Source organism: Rhamphochromis sp. 'chilingali' (genome assembly GCF_963969265.1).
Source record: "Rhamphochromis sp. 'chilingali' genome assembly, chromosome: 3".
Lineage (NCBI taxonomy): Eukaryota > Metazoa > Chordata > Actinopteri > Cichliformes > Cichlidae > Rhamphochromis > Rhamphochromis sp. 'chilingali'.
In genome coordinates, this window is record NC_137931.1 from 29,754,628 (window position 1) to 29,771,861 (window position 17,234).

General features: G+C 38.9%; 1 protein-coding gene across 7 annotated transcripts in view; it reads left to right on the top strand.

Annotated features, from left to right (window-relative positions):
* Positions 1-17,234, top strand: part of mcf2l2 (MCF.2 cell line derived transforming sequence-like 2) — a 113,705-nt gene that overhangs the window by 80,762 nt on the left and 15,709 nt on the right. For 4 of the 7 annotated variants that reach the window (XM_080878610.1, XM_080878611.1, XM_080878613.1 and 1 more), the window contains 6 exons: positions 426-462; positions 642-739; positions 7,256-7,351; positions 8,507-8,605; positions 12,929-13,000; positions 13,436-13,546. In XM_080878610.1, the coding sequence (XP_080734736.1) occupies positions 426-462; positions 642-739; positions 7,256-7,351; positions 8,507-8,605; positions 12,929-13,000; positions 13,436-13,546 (513 nt within the window). The remainder of the gene's footprint in view (positions 1-425; positions 463-641; positions 740-7,255; positions 7,352-8,506; positions 8,606-12,928; positions 13,001-13,435; positions 13,547-17,234) is intronic. The other 3 variants (XM_080878615.1, XM_080878616.1, XM_080878614.1) reach the window with 2 other exon arrangements.

Here is a 17,234-nt window from a genome sequence, read left to right on the forward strand (position 1 = left end):
AAAAATAATGAAATGCTGCCTCTGCTCTGGACAGCAGGAAGAAGGAAACATCGACTGCTTCTAACAGTTAAGATGGCAAAACTGAGCAATTTCGTTAATAAGCAGAGTTTTAATGAATTCAGCAGCTTTTTTCTCAAAAGGGAAAACAAACACAGGCACAGAAAATGGCGACCTTAGAGTAGCAGAATATTTTATGGAAATGCTATCCAAGCCAATTCCTCCTATTCCATTTACCAATCATATTTTACTCATTTACTAAACCAAGTCAAAATCCCTCACGTACCGATGAGCAAAGTAGCTTTGAGCAATGTTTGGGGCCAGATGCCTTGCTCAAAGGTAGCGATTCCAGCAGCAAATCCTTGTTTTAAACCTCACGGTGCTCCAGTTTGACCATCAGTAATTTTCTGTTTCTCTTACATTCACAGAAGCCAGCCAGCTCAACATCTATGGGGCCCCTATGAGGTGAGGAAACAGAGAATCACACAAATTAGAAATTAATCAGCAACCATGATGACCAAGTTGCAGAAAATCTGAAACCTTCTCTCTGAATCTGAAAAAATCTGCTCTCAGAACAGGGATGGAAATGACAAGTGGAAATCTTAGCTATTTCAGTTTCTCACTGATCTGTCTACTCTCAATAGGAATGTGCGGAAGATGGCACTGAAACACTCTGATTCATCAAGCCCAGAGTCAGGCTTCAGGAGGTCCAACCCCAGCCCTAATATGAGGCAGAAGAGAGGTGAGAGCTCACTTGCCAAACTAACCAAAAAGTCAGCATCTCGTATTACTTCCAGAATTGAGTAAAATGAACTGTAGATGGGGTGATGTGTGAACCTTGAGATTTCAGATTGCAGTCTCCATGGAGTTATTGTAAAATGGAAGAACGGGCAAGGTTACAGCACATGGCCTCTCATGCTAACATGCTGTTCATGCACACATAGTCTCCTCTAAATCTCTGTGCTGTACTTCTGCATGTAGACTCTTAGCCAAAAACAACCTTTCCACATGCAGTTAGGTCAAAAGCATACAGAGAAGCTGTACAGCCTCCTCACACAGAGATGCACGCACTAACACAAATACAATGCTGTCAGCCGCAGTAGGGGATAAGATAACAGGTGCAATTTCAAATTGTACCTGTCTCCTGTGAGAAAGCCCTCTGTGCTGCTTTCTAGTGTGTATGGCTATCAGCAGTCTATCAGCAAGGGTTGTTGATCAAAGTTGTGTCTGTGTGTCTGTGTGCCAACACTAACTTAAGGTGACAGGAAGCATCCCCTATGGCCAATTCCAGGGAGCCACCTTGTCTCTTAACACCCCTTTTTTCTGTCTTTCATCAGTTCTTCCATGTCTCACCCCTTAATCCTTGCTATCTATTTATCTATCACTTTCTTATCTGTAGCCTTTCTACAATGCCCTTTATATCACGCCTTATCTTGTCTTTTCAGTTTCCCTTTATTACTTTAATATCTAAAGTTTGCTGCATAACATCAATATATCAAATTATACTTTTAAATATGCAGCAAAGGTCCAGTAATTTTACAAGGCTGTGAAATATGCTGCTGAAAAGACTGTTGATCTGCATGCAGTCTAGCAGTAGCTATCCTTGTGATGGAAATCTGTTGCCAGCCACAACTGTCATGGTGTCCCACGTTGTCCTTCATTCATTCTGTTTGTTTGACACTATCTTACTCTACTGTCGTTTAAGACATACCACTCCTACCTGTCCTACCCTCCTGCCAGTATTGTCAGCTGAGTGCCTTTCTACTCACCTCTTTCCACTTCGCCAATCAGTTACCGTTGATTAGACACATCATTTGTCAGAGTGGTCTGCCAAAGTGTTGCACTATTCCTTAGTCTGCTTCTTAACCCTGAGTAAATCCTGGAGTGTTGTAAGCTCCCTCTTCTTAGCTGCCTGGTATTCTATTGCTTGTGAAAAAAAACTCGAGTATTAACCTTGCCTTTTTTTGGTCAACGTGAAAAGGGCCATATCTGTGTTTGAGCTCAGGACCTTCTTGCTCTAAAACAGCTGTGTCAACCATTGACCCACTGGGACTTTCTCATTATAATAGAGTGGCATGGCAGTAAAAGAAGCCTGAATAGAAGTCTGTATCATTATGAGATGAGCCATTAATGGAGCCAAACCTTTGTGAACGTTGCATTTTAGTGGTTAAACTAGAACTTACAGTGGAGAAAAGCTTATTAAACCTCATTATAGGGTGAAGTCATTACATTTTTGAAGCTCTTTCTATCAGATCTGATTGAAGGTTCTGGCTCTCTATTCATTCAGATAGAGACTTTAAACTAAAAAAAACAGCATTTTTCCCTCGAGGCATTACCAAGTTGGCTCCTAAAAGCCAAATCTTGCTTCTACAAAGACTTTTGTCATGCATTGGCGTTACAGTCTGGCTTGTCTGGACCTAGGCAACACATTCGTGCAAGGAAGGTGCTGCTCACTGAAGTGCATGTGTTTCAAATCCGTAAGCTGCGATTTCCCAGATACCGAGAGTACCTCTGGATCCTCCCTTCAGCTCCAGAGAATTTTTGGGGGGGTGAGTCGAGAGTGTGCCAGCCGTTCCTGTGTTTCCTGGCATTTAGCCGAGCTGAGTGGGAGAGGCATTCTCCATTCTTCAGCTTTTGAAATGATCTAGTGTTATTTAGTCTGACATTGCTGACATTTTAGTGTTAAAACCCTCTAGAGACTGTTTTTGGAAAGCTATGCTTCTGGATATAAGAAAATCAGAGTGATTCTGACAAGGCCTCAAATAGACAGAATAATTCAAATTTAGCTGGTATAGTGTCGACATACTCTTGGAGTGAGTGGGGGCCGATGTCAAAAGCATCCCCTAAGTCCTAAAACACCACTGAAGGTGTGGTTTGCCCTACAGCAGTTTTTCAAAGGTAGGTTTCAGTAACTTAGTAAGTGTTCACTGTTTCTGCTTTCTTTTTATGGATTTTCTCCACCCTGCCATGCTCTCACACTGAATTTTCTTTACCACTCGCACAGTCCCAAATGCTAGCAGGAAGTTAAAGGTTAGGGAATGCTGACAGTGGCTGCTGCTTTGGGTATCGCCCTTCAAATGTGAGGCTGGCCTCTATAATAATAATAATAATGGATTGCATTTATATAGTGCTTTTCGAGACCCCTCAAAGCGCTTTACAATTCCACTATTCATTCACTCTCACATTCACACACTGGTGAAGGCAGCTACAGTTTTAGCCACAGCTGCCCTGGGGCAGACTGACAGAGGCGAGGCTGCCATATTGCGCCATCGGCCCCTCTGGCCATCACCAGTAGGCGGTAGATGAAGTGTCTTGCCCAAGGACACAACGACAGAGACTGTCCAAGCCGGGGCTCGAACCGGCAACCTTCCGATTACAAGACGAACACCCAACTCTTGAGCCACAATCGCCCCGCATATTATAAAACCAACCTGTCTGTCTCCTGGCATCCATTGTCACCTCCTGCTCTATTCTCTCTTTCCCCTACTTCTTTATGTTTCTGTCTTGTGCTGTTTATTCCTTCTTCTGTCAGCTTCCAGCCATTTACTTTTCATCAGTCATCTCTCTTTAATTCACTCTGTGCATCCCTTTTACTTCTCCTTAGTTCTCACATTCCTTCTCGTCTTTGATTCTTACTCAGTTTTCCGTCCTGGATTCCTTCTAATCCCATCTATTTCTTGTTGATAATGCTTTGCATTGAACTGTTATCTGAGTGTAGTTTTATGCTATGAAGTTTTCCTAGACAGACTGAGCAAACAGAAACACTTTGCAGTGACATCTCAGTGCTGATGAACTGCTTTTCACTAATGATTACCCAGAAATCACAGCAGTGATGTACCGTGTGTCACGGTACTTTATCGTCACCAGCTGTTATGTAGTGTGGACCAGAATGTTGCTAAAAAAATTCCAACAAAAATGAAAAAAGCTACATTTAGCTGCTCACAAGGAGTACCAAAAGGTTCAGTTCGATTCAGTTTTATTTATACAGCGCCAAATCCCAACAACAGTCGCCTCAAGGTGCTTTATATTATAAGCTAGATCCTACAATAATACAGAGAAAAACCCAACAATCACATGACCCCCTGTGAGCAAGCACTTTGGCAACAGTGGGAAGGAAAAACTCCCTTTTAACAGGAAGAAACCTCCGGTAGAACCAGGCTCAGGGAGGGGCAGCCATCAGCCGCAACTGGTTGGGGTGAGAGAAGGGTAGCGTTTTCAGATGCCGCATCTGACACAACCCTGAAGGGATTTGTGTTCAAACTAGAGATGTTTTAATTGTTAGGTAAATGTGTAAACTATTGCACCATGGAGTGAAAAAAAAATAGGGTTTTAAATCGCATGGCTTCTCATATTTCTGATAGTACAGCAAAACATGTGCTATGGTTTTATCTTCTCTACAGTAATCCCCAGTGTGGTGTTTTCTTAGTGCCATTAAAAATTGCATGTATAGGCAAACAGTGATTAGGTGAAATGTGAAATGTGGTGTTGGCTGGGCATACTTATCCCACACAGTAATTAATAGTGGGCTTGCTACATGCACTGGTTCTTATATAGTGCTTTTCTACTCTTAACTGAGCGCTCAAAGCGCTTTTATACAACTTGCCTCACCCAGTCATACAAGCACTTTTTTCTATGCTTTTCCTATGTAAGTTCTTTCTATCTAACATTCACACATTCATACTCTGATGGATGCATTGGAGAGCAACTTGGGGTTAGCATCTTGCTCCATGATATGTGAAATGCAGACTGGAGCTGACTGGGATCAAACTACCAACCTTCCAATTTGTAGGTGACCTGCTCTACCTCCTGTTGCTTATTGAAACCCATATAAGGGTCCAGCTCACTATCCTACATAATAATAATGATAATAATAATAATAATGCTGCATACAGTGACAATTAGAAAACCTTTACAGAATTAACAGTCAAAAATACAAAATAAAACTGAATGTACAATCTTAACAAGGTGTGTTTTAAGAAATGGTTTAAAGATAGAAACAAAGAATACTGTGAATGCAGTGTGGGAGAGCGTTCCAAAGATATGAGGCTGAGAGCTCTGAGGTCCGTGGTAGTCGGACCAGCACTTAGTACTTTATCATGCAGACTTGCTTGAGCAGTTAATCAGGCTGAAAGGCTCATTGTGAAGGTGCAGGAATATATACACTTGTTTTAAACTAAATACAGTATAAAATATTTGATTGCAATATTTGTCATGTATTAGCAGCTCTTTTGTTTGAGTGACAGCATGGACTCAAACATGCAAAATCTGACAACCAATCTCGAGTCTCTGTCTTGGATTTATCAGTAAATCCTTTTTCTTTTTTTAGCAGGACTTTTGCTGATTGCCGACCTGCTTTATTTATCATGTTCATTGTGTATTTAAGATGAAGTAGCTTTTCTGGTCTTCAGTAAACAAAGCTTGATGTATTGATCTTTTGATGGTGTGAGCCATGCACTGCTCCCTTAGAAATCCTCAGTGTAGCCATACTTTGGCGTTGAGAAAGCCAGCCTTTGCTCAGAATAACAATGTGACTACTGACAGTTTCACTTAGTTCTGATGCCATGTTTCCCATGCTTAAAGTGCTACTTGGTAAGAAATGTTCCACTAGAAGCATGAGGCACATACATCTTTCTAATAGGTGAATATAGGGCTTTATGTGTACAAGCCCCTGATGAGTTGTTTAAATCCATGGATCATCTGAGCAATGCTTCATTGGACAAAAAAAACCCCAACATACAAAAATATGACATTTTTTACAAAGCATACACTGTAGATAAAAGATGTAATTAACGGTTGCAGCGAGCACTTTTAGGCCCACAGAACCAGAGGCTTCAATTTTATACAGTGCATAGTCTATGTACAAAGGAGTGAACATGGTCAATGACTTCTAATCTGCTTCAGTATAGCTGCTGACCTAGAAGCAGTGGAGAAACTGAAATATTCTTTTCATTTTACAGGGTAAAAATTATTGTGTGGTTATTATAAATATTTCAAGACCCTGAAACATCTCGCGTTTACATGAAAATATGTCAGATTTTGATGGGGTCTCAATCCTTTTTTTGCTAAAACTCTTTCACATTCCTTAAAAAAATGTCAATTATTGAGTTTCTCTGGACTGATGGCTGTGGTTAGGGAACTTTAGCCATAGTTATTATCTGAGGAAAGTGGCTCAATGTGTTATGTGTTTTCCAAAAAAAAAAAACCTCTATGAGGGGAAAATTGAACAGATGTGAAGTGAAGACTTTCATCAAAATCTCCATTTTTGTAAGTCTATGTTTTCATTGTTATTGTCATTTATCTTGTAGTATTAGCTTCTCTTCTTTGGACATAGATGATCCATTCAAGGTTTAAGATGGAAGAATTAAGTCCCTCTTTCACTTAGCTTCCTTTGGCCAGTTGTACCGTTTAACTTCAATGTTTAATATGACATAATTTCATATTTCAACAGCACAAAATACAGATAATAACAAATAGTAATAATCTATAGTAGATTCCTAAATATCAGTCTTAGGAAACAATCTGCTTTTATGACAGACTTTTCTGCTTTCCATCATCTGCACAGTAGTTGGAAGAAGATTTGACTGCCTCACATGATCGAAAGCATCTTGGACAGAATGATGATTTTACACTTTGACAGCAAATGATAAAAAGGTTATCTGAAAGTCGAACCGTAAGTGAGTCAGAATAATGAATGAAAGTTGCAGTGTATGTGAGAAAAATCCTTAAATATCCTGCACGCTTTGCATGGAAGATTGCATAAAATTATCTGCATGCCAATGTCACAAAGTGATGGACAATTATGCCAAATTCTTTCAAGAAGTTAATTCTGGTAAACGAGCCACTATTGACTCCGAGTCCAAGGATACAGTACATTAATTTTAATCTGTTGATATTATTGTTGAATAAACAGTTGAAAAAGTGTTGGCAAATATGTCTTGTGGTGTAGTTCAAGTTTACCACATGTGAGAGGAAAAATCTCTTTTAAGTATTTTATTTTCTAAGGTATAAGTTTGACGTAATGAAACGTTGACTTATGGGGAAAAGGTATGTGTCTCCATATGGTACAGTATACTTGCTTCATAAACAACCTGCAAGTGTTTAGTAAGTCTGCAATTCAAGTCAAGACAAGAAATACTATTAGAGCACTTTGACAGCCATATAAACCCTTTGCATCACTTTATTCTTTTCAAGCAACGCTCAAACTGCTTCTTCTTTCTCTAATGTACTAACTTCTGCTTAATCTCGCTTTGCTACGTAGCTGACGCTTCAGCCAGCCAGTCAGGCTACTCGGCTGTTAATGCTAGGAAGCATTTCACCTTGCAAGGACTTTCCAACAGGAGGTCTCTTCCCGCAGGTAACAGCAATATGCCGAGTGCTCGCTAAATCCACCTGTATCGCCATCTTTATCATCATCACTGGCATCTTTGTCAACATTATCATCTGTTGTTTGCTCTTTTTATCTATAATTGCTGTCACGATAATGTTGATCGTAATGATAATTGTCATCATCATGAACGGCAGCAGCATCTGCCCTTTGTAGTTAAGTCTTTTCGCTCCGGTGCATGCCACGTAGTTCTTGCACGGATTTCTCTACGTGCATTGCAGTGTCTGCCATATCTCACATAATAAGACCGCATCTCCATCCACTCCTCTGTCTGTGCTTTTATCTGTTCACGTCTGTGTCATCGGCCCCTGCTTGCACTGCAACAACTGTGATTTAGAAAAGAATGGGATGGAGTTCTGTCGAAGAGGCATGATTTGACAGCAGGTGATGGACAGATGAAGACAAAGAGTAGCTGGGCAGAAATATATGGTGAAGCATTACACGGCATTTCACCTCACAGTACCAAAGCCCTCTTGACATTGTAATATGTTTAAACATATCTGATGGAAGAAGAGACTTGTTTTGTTTCACAGCAGTATGACCACACGGGTACGCTGATGACACAGTTGGAGGAATGAGAGAGCAGTTTTGAAAGACGGTCAACTCCAGTCACGTTTAAGTCACTAGACGGCAGACACGTCGACTGATAGAAACCTTTCTTTAAAATTTGTGAAAACTATCCCACTGTTGTGTTGCAGTGATGTTGCATCAGGTAAAACAAAACAAAAAAAATCATACTTATTTCATTAGTGATGACTAAGAGGGAATCCTTCTACTTTAGACTTTTGTATCAGTCCAATTTAATTTTTATTGGCATGTCTAAACTTAGATTCTGAAAGTAAAATCTTAGTAAACTCTCAAAACAATCATTTTTCTTTCTCAGTTGCATTTTATGGTCTTTCCTAGAGAATGTATAGATGATTGGTTATTAAAATGGCAGTGCTAAGAAAGACCGTGAAGGCTGCTTTCTCTTTGTCTTTGATTTGCATTCTATTTAATGCCCAGAGTCGCTGTCCATCCTCCTCTTCCTTGTCATTTCGCCTCTTTTTAAATCCCGTTACTAAAGCTTTCTCTCCCCGTGCTTTTTCCTTTCTTCTTTTCCTCCTGACCCCTTTCCGGCTTTAGAACCTGCTGCTAAAGAGGCTGAGGTCCCCCGCCGCTTCTCTCTCACTTCGTCTCTTGCTTCCTCTTCCTCCTCCTCCTTCGCTACACGGCGCACAAAAGGTACCAGCCTTTGTAGTTCCTTCCTGCTCTTTACAGCCTTTTTCTTATTTTGATCACATTGGCTGCGTTGTTACTGATGTGCATCTCAATAGGTTGAATTCTAATTATTACAGTAAGTAGTTGTGAAGTGTCAAACAAAAAGGATGCATTGCTATATCGTACATATTTTAAAGTGAAAAGAAATTACATGTTTTGTGGGCTGGATCAAAAAGGAAGAATTGAACATTTTGCATTTTTAATATCATTACAATGGCGGTTGTTTGTTTTCTTTATTGCCAGATTTTGATTTGATTTGATTTTCTTTGGTCCACCGTACCAAACCTATTCTCCAAAAATACAGATGCAGGGAGAGGTTTGGAGAACTGAATGTTTTCACAGATTTCAGCAGAGATTTTCTCTCCACACTTCTTTTCCTCCAACCAGTCGAGGCAGATGGGCACCCTGTCTGAGTGTGACTCTGATGGAGGTTTTCTTCCTGATAAAAGTCAGTGGTTTTTCACCCCTCTTGCCAAGAGCTGCCCAAGAGGAATTGTAAGAAAGAGCCAGGGTCCACTTTTCTGTACAATGAGAATTCAAGTGAATCGAAACCGTGACAAATTTGTTTCGTATTGAGGTTATTTTAATGTTTTTCATTGTATTTTAAACAGGTGACTAGGTTATAGTGCATTGCCACACACCTGCCAATTTGTTTTGGGGTTTTGTTTACTCAGCTAAAATAGGATATATAATTAAAGATGTGTTTTAAACATTAACCCATAATTTCACCTATGGAGAAAGGTGGGCTAGAGCTTACCTCTCATTATATCTGAGAGAGCCTAAACATCCAGTCTTTTGTGTGATTTACAGAGTGCCAAACAGAGTTTCTTTGTGTGTCTTTGCTAACAGTAAATCATTTCTAATACAGAGCAACATATGAGTTTGATCAGTACGTGTATGTGTATCACTCCTGTAAGCTTACAGTGATTCTGACCCACAGCAACATACAGACTTGAATCTACAGCTCACTTTAGAGTTCTTGCTCACGTTTCTCTGTTAGCTACAAGCATGGATACATTATGCGCATTAGCTTGCCAAATTAGCTTCCATATGCACATCCCCTGGGAGACAAGTGCACTTCTAGTATCAGCTGGCTAAATAGCAAATTAGCTGGTCAGCAACTTCACCATATTCTCCTCTCTTGAGATTTGATTCATGTCTGATAGAGAATTGCTAAAAACACAATGAGAGAAAGAAGAGATGGACGAGAGGTGGGCAGGCATTCAGTACAGATACTTTTTTTAAGCAACTGTAATGAAATAAGAATTTTGATAAGGTGACATTTGGAACGCAGGGTGACATTAAAAGTGGCAATAGAAGTGCAATATCTCTTACGAATACAGATGAGACACTGATTTTCAAGGAGGCAGAGGCAGGAAAAGAATTCAAATTGAACTTTAAAAAAAACTATTTCCATTCAGTCTCACTGTCCTCTTTTTATTGCATTTCTTTTATTATCCCTCATGCAGCTGAGACTGACCGATCAGAGCACTGCAGGCCACAGTGCTCAGCGGAGGTCTGAGCGTGGCTGTTGCTTTTCGGCCTGTATTTTTAATTCTAATCCACACTGTGTGCTAAGCAAGGAACAATATTACTCTATATTGCTTGATATTGTTGAAACAGATATGAAAATCTGTAGCACTACCGTGTAATTTTAATTGCATGCAGCTTTATATTTAAAACTGAGAAATGTGAATTATGAGTAATTGAACATATGGGCTGTATTTTGTTCATCACTCCCTCATAGCGCCTAAAACATTTTTGTAAGATAAACATGTGGTTTCCATGAAATACAAGCAGGAGAACAGGTGTAAAAATGAAAATGAATGAAGACTGAATTCCATTTAGAGACATTATTTTTACGACTCTGCACTGTTACGTCTTCACTGGACAGACCAGTGCTATCATTAATGTATTTCATAACACTTGTGCTTTTTTCTGGTGTGATAGATATCTGATATGGAAGCAAAAAATAAATAAATAAATAAATGTGGTGTTGAGGCAGTGTTTTTACACAGATGTTAGTGTTACCATGCTGTGTTTCAACATCATGTCTTTATGTTTTGCTTCTAAGGAGCCAGGTTTTATTTTTATCTTTTAAAAGTGGTCTTGTAATAGTTCTTCAGCCCTTCTTAAGGTCCCTCAAAGTTTCTTTGGATGTTTTTTCAGTCATTTTCAGTCCCTGTCTCTGACTGGTGTCAGAGGAATATTTTGGGGTTTTTTTTAAAGCTGCTTAACACTGACATATGAATCATTCAAGAATAAAAAAAAGACACCCAGTTGAAGGGATGAGCCAACGTTGTGTCTACAAAGAAGCAACTTTAAATTGTATCTTTGGGCATTTTCTTACAAGCAGCCTTTCACAAAAACACATCATTTGTTCCCATTTCTTAATTTGAATCTATGAAAAATGCAAAAGATAACACAGTGTGACAGGCATGAAATAGTATTTCAACAGCATGATTCCCAAAGAGATATTAGCCAAAAATGTGGCGTGTGTGGGCTTCCTGTGCAGAGAGTCCTCAACACACTTGAGGAAACGGGACAAGTAGAGAAGATGAAGCGAAAGGCCTAATAAGGTATTTAAGTCATGTCATTAAGAAATAGGAGGTAAACATCTGGCCATTCAGTTGATACATCTAATGTTCAAAGAACTGTCAGTAGAAATAGTCTCAGTAGAAGGGTGGATGTGGAGAAGCCATTTTTCAGGAAGGGAGACAGGGAAAAAAGGCAGAAGTACTCCAACATTTTACAAAAATGTAACTAAAAATCGGAGGTAATAGGTCTGATGGAGGGATTCATTCAATTTTCAAATATAAGCTGTCGATATGTTTATCAAAGATCAGAAGAGAGGTTTTAGGTTTTTCATTTCAGCCACTGGTCTTGGGGATTTTGTCAAAATTAATTAAATTATGAATGTGTAAAGGTACTGTCAGATTGTGATCCACTGTATAACCGCCTGGAAGTTGTGTGATTAATTTTTTAGCATCACGATGATCCCTAACACACTGACAGTGTATTAGAAGAAATGTCTGGAACATGCAGTAGAACACGATCAGTCGTGGCCTATGACTCCCCAGAACTCTAACTCAACATTGTTGAAGCAACATTGTCATTCAAGTCAAGTCAGTTTATCTATAAGCACATTTAAAAACAAGACACGTTGACCAAAGCGCTGTACAAACTGGAAAAACAATTGTTGGATCATATTGACAGAGAATGGAACAAAACATAGTCAACAGGAGAAGAAAGCTTGCTTAAGCGACTTCAGAGAGAGAGTTCTTGCACAGTACTGTATCAGTAACTACTTGATATAGTTTTTATCTAAAAAAAAGTTGTAGAACTCTTAATCATTAAGTCCAAGTAACATAAAGTATGTATTGTATGATTGATTGTGTCTATTACTGGTAAAAACTAGGGACATGCATACACGTCAGGGGGATTCAAAGCCAGCTTACTCCCTGCAGTGCACAAATTATCACCAGTGGGTAGAAGACATGTTTCCATCTGCATACATTATGGTTGGAGAAACTCACGTATCAAATATGATACCAGGCACATTACAATATTACATGTGGGGCTTTATAGTACGTCAATCAAAACACATTTTCAGTTTGATTTTGTATGTGCAGATTTGTTTTTCAATGAATCAATAATTATAGATGTTTTGTGGTCAAAGGTCAAATATTTCTCACAAAAGATGAAAAAAACAATTCAAACATAACAATAATGTTTGCCAGCATTAAAGATTCAGAAAATACTTTAGTTACAACATATGAGAGATTACATAAGAGTCAGAAGCTACCGGTAACCATGTAGCCTGCATTCTCAGGTTTTAAATGAAGCAGCTGCAGCATCAGTTCTATATTCTGTTTAATTATGCTGATGGTCATGAATTAAACCCTGAAGAAAAGCATCCATTTCATTTATTCTCCAGCAAAAATAATTTTTTTAAATATAGCTGGAAAGATGGAAAAATTATTTTTTGTCAACTAATTGCTCTCATCTTTAGAAACTCTGTATCCAGGTGCCTATTACTGCATGGAAAATATGACTCTTTTCTTTAAAAAAAAATTAAAGTCATAATGGTCTTAAGATGATTCAGCCCACTTATGGCCCATGTCTAAATGACAAAATGGTTTTTAACAGAAAATAATATTACAGCTTCCTAATGTCTAAAAGGGGCTTTAAAAGGTTGATGAAAGGTGATTTGGGATGATGCAACCGTCTTTCTAATATGCTGGTTTCTCATTAATTCTCTTGTTGCATGTTATTTCCTCTGCCCAGGTCCCCTCTCTGCTAGCATAAAGAGCAAAAGGCATGAAATAAAGAGTGATCCCACTCCATTTGGTTATGAAGGTACAAGGAGAAAGATGTTATTTCTTGATTGACTGTGCTTCTTTATTTCTGGATGATGTGTTTCACCGTTTGTAGTTCCATTTCGTGCGTGCTTTGGTGACTTGTAGGTGGTTTGTGATGTTCTTTTTGTCAGTGCATGAGCATCAAATGAAATTGGTATCATTTGTGTGTGTGTGTCTGTGTAGCTTTTGTGTGTTTTGATCACAGATTTTCCCTGGTAGTTGTTTGGTGTTTTCTGTTGCTTGTTTATTTTTTTTTTCTCGTTGATTCTGCATGGATACAGTTGCATGGTTTTCTTATTAGACAGCACACTGACTGGATGTAATTGTGCAACTTTTAGAAATTGTGCTTTTTAAATACAGGTTTTGGGTTTTTGTGGTGCAGTTTAACGGTTGTGATGACAAAATTGGTATAAAGCAGTTGGCTTCCCTCCAGATACATTGCGCGGCGCTATGGCAGCAGTCAGGAAACGTCAGAGTATGACTAGCAGCACTTCTGCTGGTCCTGGTGGCACCTCAGCTGTCCCTAGATCCACTTCCCAACCAGGTAACTACAGGGGAGGATTCATCTCCTCCAGTCACTTGAGAGACTATCATCCTGTGGAGTTGATTTCAGTTTTATGTGAAAGTATATTTTGTTTTTTGTTTTGTTTTTTAATTGTCCTCCTTTTGCATCGCATTGACTGTCTTCTTTAAAAACATAAACAGAGGCTATGTCTGTCAAATGGCTTCAAACTACTGACCAGTCCAAGTGTCCTTGTAATGATGTGCTTTCGTTGAGAGTTTTTATTTTTCTACTCCCTTGTTAAATAAAGCTTAAACAAATTTAAGAAAGAAAGAAAATTCAAATGTCAACTGGTTTGAGGGAAGTGGTAAAAACCTTTCATAAACCCATCAGAGGAACATTTTTACAATGTTAATAATTTAACATGATTAATTTCTTCTGTCTTCCTGTGCACATGCTCGGCCTTGTATAATCTCCTCTCCAGCTTCTCTTAAACGTAAACCTCTAAATAATCAAAAACAACATGATAACAGCACCTATGGCTGTTTCCTAAGCAGGAACAGAGACCCATTTAGAGGCAGATAAGAAAACATGTGCCAAAGATATATTATTAAATAACAGTTAACCTTCAAATTTTAACTTTGAAGCCTTTCAGACAGAAAATCTGTACATGCGACCACATCGGCTCCAAGGCTAAAAATAACTGTTGAATGACGACAGTGTTGGGGAGTAACGGAATACATGTACCGCCGTTACGTATTTAAAATACAAAATATGAGTAACTGTATTCCGTTACAGTTACCGTTTAAAAAGGTGGTATTTAGAATACAGTTACTTTGTTGAAATAAATGGATTACACTGCGGTATTTCACTGTTTCATATTGTGGCGGGTCAGGACTGTTTGGCTTTTGTTTGGCAGCTACGTTCTGTTGTTCCAGGTGGCAGCGTTGCTGTTGCCATGGTTACAGGGTGACGCTCTCTCTCTCTCTCTGTGTTTCCTGGGTGAGAGAGCGCTTTTTTGTTGTTGTTGTTGTTGTTGTTGTTGTTGTTGTGCTAAGCTAACAGGCAGAATGCTACAGGTATAGCTCTAAGAATGTAGAATCATGGGCAGTGTAGTCCGTGTTGCAGGGAGAATGGACTGCCATACACGTTATGTGTCTGTGAGCACGAGGAGGGAGAAAAAGGAAAAGTATGAGTTGTCATCAAGCAGAAACGGGAGCTGGAAGCATGTAAATATAAAAATAACCACTGCAGCCAAGAAGAGTGCCTGATGAGCCCAGTTGTAAGTAAACTATTAAGACTCGACTGTACACCGTGTTCGTGTTTTCCTCCGAAACAATAAGTTCCGTTGGAGCAGCCTTTCAACGCCGCTCTCTGTCTTTTGCAAGCATAGTTGACCCAGACAACAAAGTAAAGCTATTTTTCGGCTACGAGCCCGACATGAAACCCACCTATTAGCCAGAGGTCCCTTTACTACGGTTCGGAGCCGTGGACCTTCAGTAACAGTAATAAATCACAGCAATAGTACATTCACGTAGTTGTAAACAGCATGATAATATATTAAGTAATCCAAAGTATTCAGAATACATTACTCTCATCGAGTAACGTAACGGAATACGTTACAGAATACATTTTGGGGCATGTATTTTGTAATCTGTAATGGAATACATTTTAAAAGTAACCTTCCCAACACTGAATGACGATATATAGATGGGATCTGATGTTGAAGCCAGATACTAAACCAGTAGTGATAAGATAATGGAAAACCACAGACTTGAAAACATACCGAATGTTTGATATGAGTGTAACAAACAAGTGGTTGTTATAGATCACAAAAGAATTTGAAACTGCTCAAAATTATGCAGAATTATTGTAGGCCATATAAAAATGAGAAGGAAAGAGGCTTGTGACCACATTTTGATGACTATTTTGTGCCTTCAGAGATTAAATAAAAAGAAAGAAAGGAGGATAAGAGAGCTTATCACATATGCTGACTCTGGCTTTTTGTCCATAAGTTATACAGCTATGAAGAAAGACTGACTGGACAACGTAGCTACATCATTTCTCAAAAAAGGGGGAGATTTTGCAGCGTTTAGCCTAATTTGCCATACAGAAGAAATGAAGTTTCCCATAAACACTGTGAATATAAATGGATGCTTTTGTTTTCATTTCATTTTGGTTTTTGTGCGTTCCTTATTGTGTTTTTTGTTGTTTTTTCCTTTTTGAATTTTGGGGACTCACTGAACTCAGCATTCTGTCAGAATTCATCAAGCACAAATAAGCTGTTGTGATTTGGTGCGATATGAATAAGATTGAAGTGAATTTACAAATAAGAAAGTTGGTTTTCAAGCAGCCCTTTCTTGAGATGAATTTCAAACCTCAGCAACCGTAAAATGGAGACGGAAGTAGATGTGCAGTGGAAGAACCTGCTCACTCCACCTAAACCATGAAGAAAACAGATACTGTTATCAAAGTTAGGTCTGATTATCACTACTGCCTTTGGTGGGGTGTTGTGATGGTGTTAGCTGTGACGTCAAATGGAAAATACCTGGTGCTGGTGGTGACAGACTTGAAACATTCAAATCTCCCTTAGTTTTATAGAACCACAAATTTAATATATAATTCCAAAGGTTTTATATATATATATATCTTTTTTTTTTTTTAAATAGATCAATAATTAATAAAAGGCTAGTGCAGTAGCTTTATCAAGAACAAAAAGAAAACTGCAACGAAACGTAACCTGATTAAAGAAAAGGTATAAAATATATTGATAAAAAGCTGATAAAAAAAAAAAAAAAAAACTTTACCGAAAGGAGTAAGCGGCTGCTTTCAGAACCACACTGCTCAATTGCTGTCAAAGCAAAAGGCTCTTTGGCCTGGCCCTCTCTTCTCCCCCGGTCTAAACACCTCAGTGGCTGATTGACTGAGTGCACTCAGCTGTGCACAGGACACTGGCTCCACAGGAGCAGATGCAGTACCTGAAACAGGACGTAGAGAGAGCACAACACCAGCGGCGACTCACAATAGATCTGCGGTGATGTAACAACCAAAATCACATCTTAAGAGCTTTATTCTTTATTTTTACAAAGCACTTTACTTCAACAAATTGTAAAGTTGAAGAATGATGCTTTACAAATGCCAAGCTCTCACAGCTCCTTGCACTATTATAACTGGTGAAGCAGTTTTGGAATTCAAAAGCCTGTGTTCAAAACCCAGGCGTGTGAGAGTGTGTGTTTGGACCCACTGTGCAGCTTTTAAACTGTCTTAAACTGATGCTGGGATAAGCACTGTGTTTTTGTTGTTGTTTGTTTTTTCTTGTGTTTCTTTCTTTTTTCTGCCATTGTGGGAAAAAATGTTCAAATATTTCCCGTGTTGTCATTGAAAACCTCTTACTTTTTTGCTGCCGTTCAACAGTGTGCTGATAGATCAGCAAACTGCACCAGTACTCAAAAAGGTTGTGAGTTCAATTCTTCCCTGAGGCAAGAGTGATGTCTGGATAAGCAGTGTAATCTTTTTACACTGATACCATAAATATTAGACTTATTTTAAAATATGCATGCGCTGTATGTGCTGCTTCAGTCATATGCTAAAGTCGTTATTAACGTGAGAAGTATGGGTAGTGACAGCCTCCCTTGTGCAGGCTGCGACTCGTACGGGGATTGAAGTCATCCTGAATGTGAGAAATTTGGCTTGAGGTTGAATTCTTGGAAACGGAATCATCAAGCTTTCA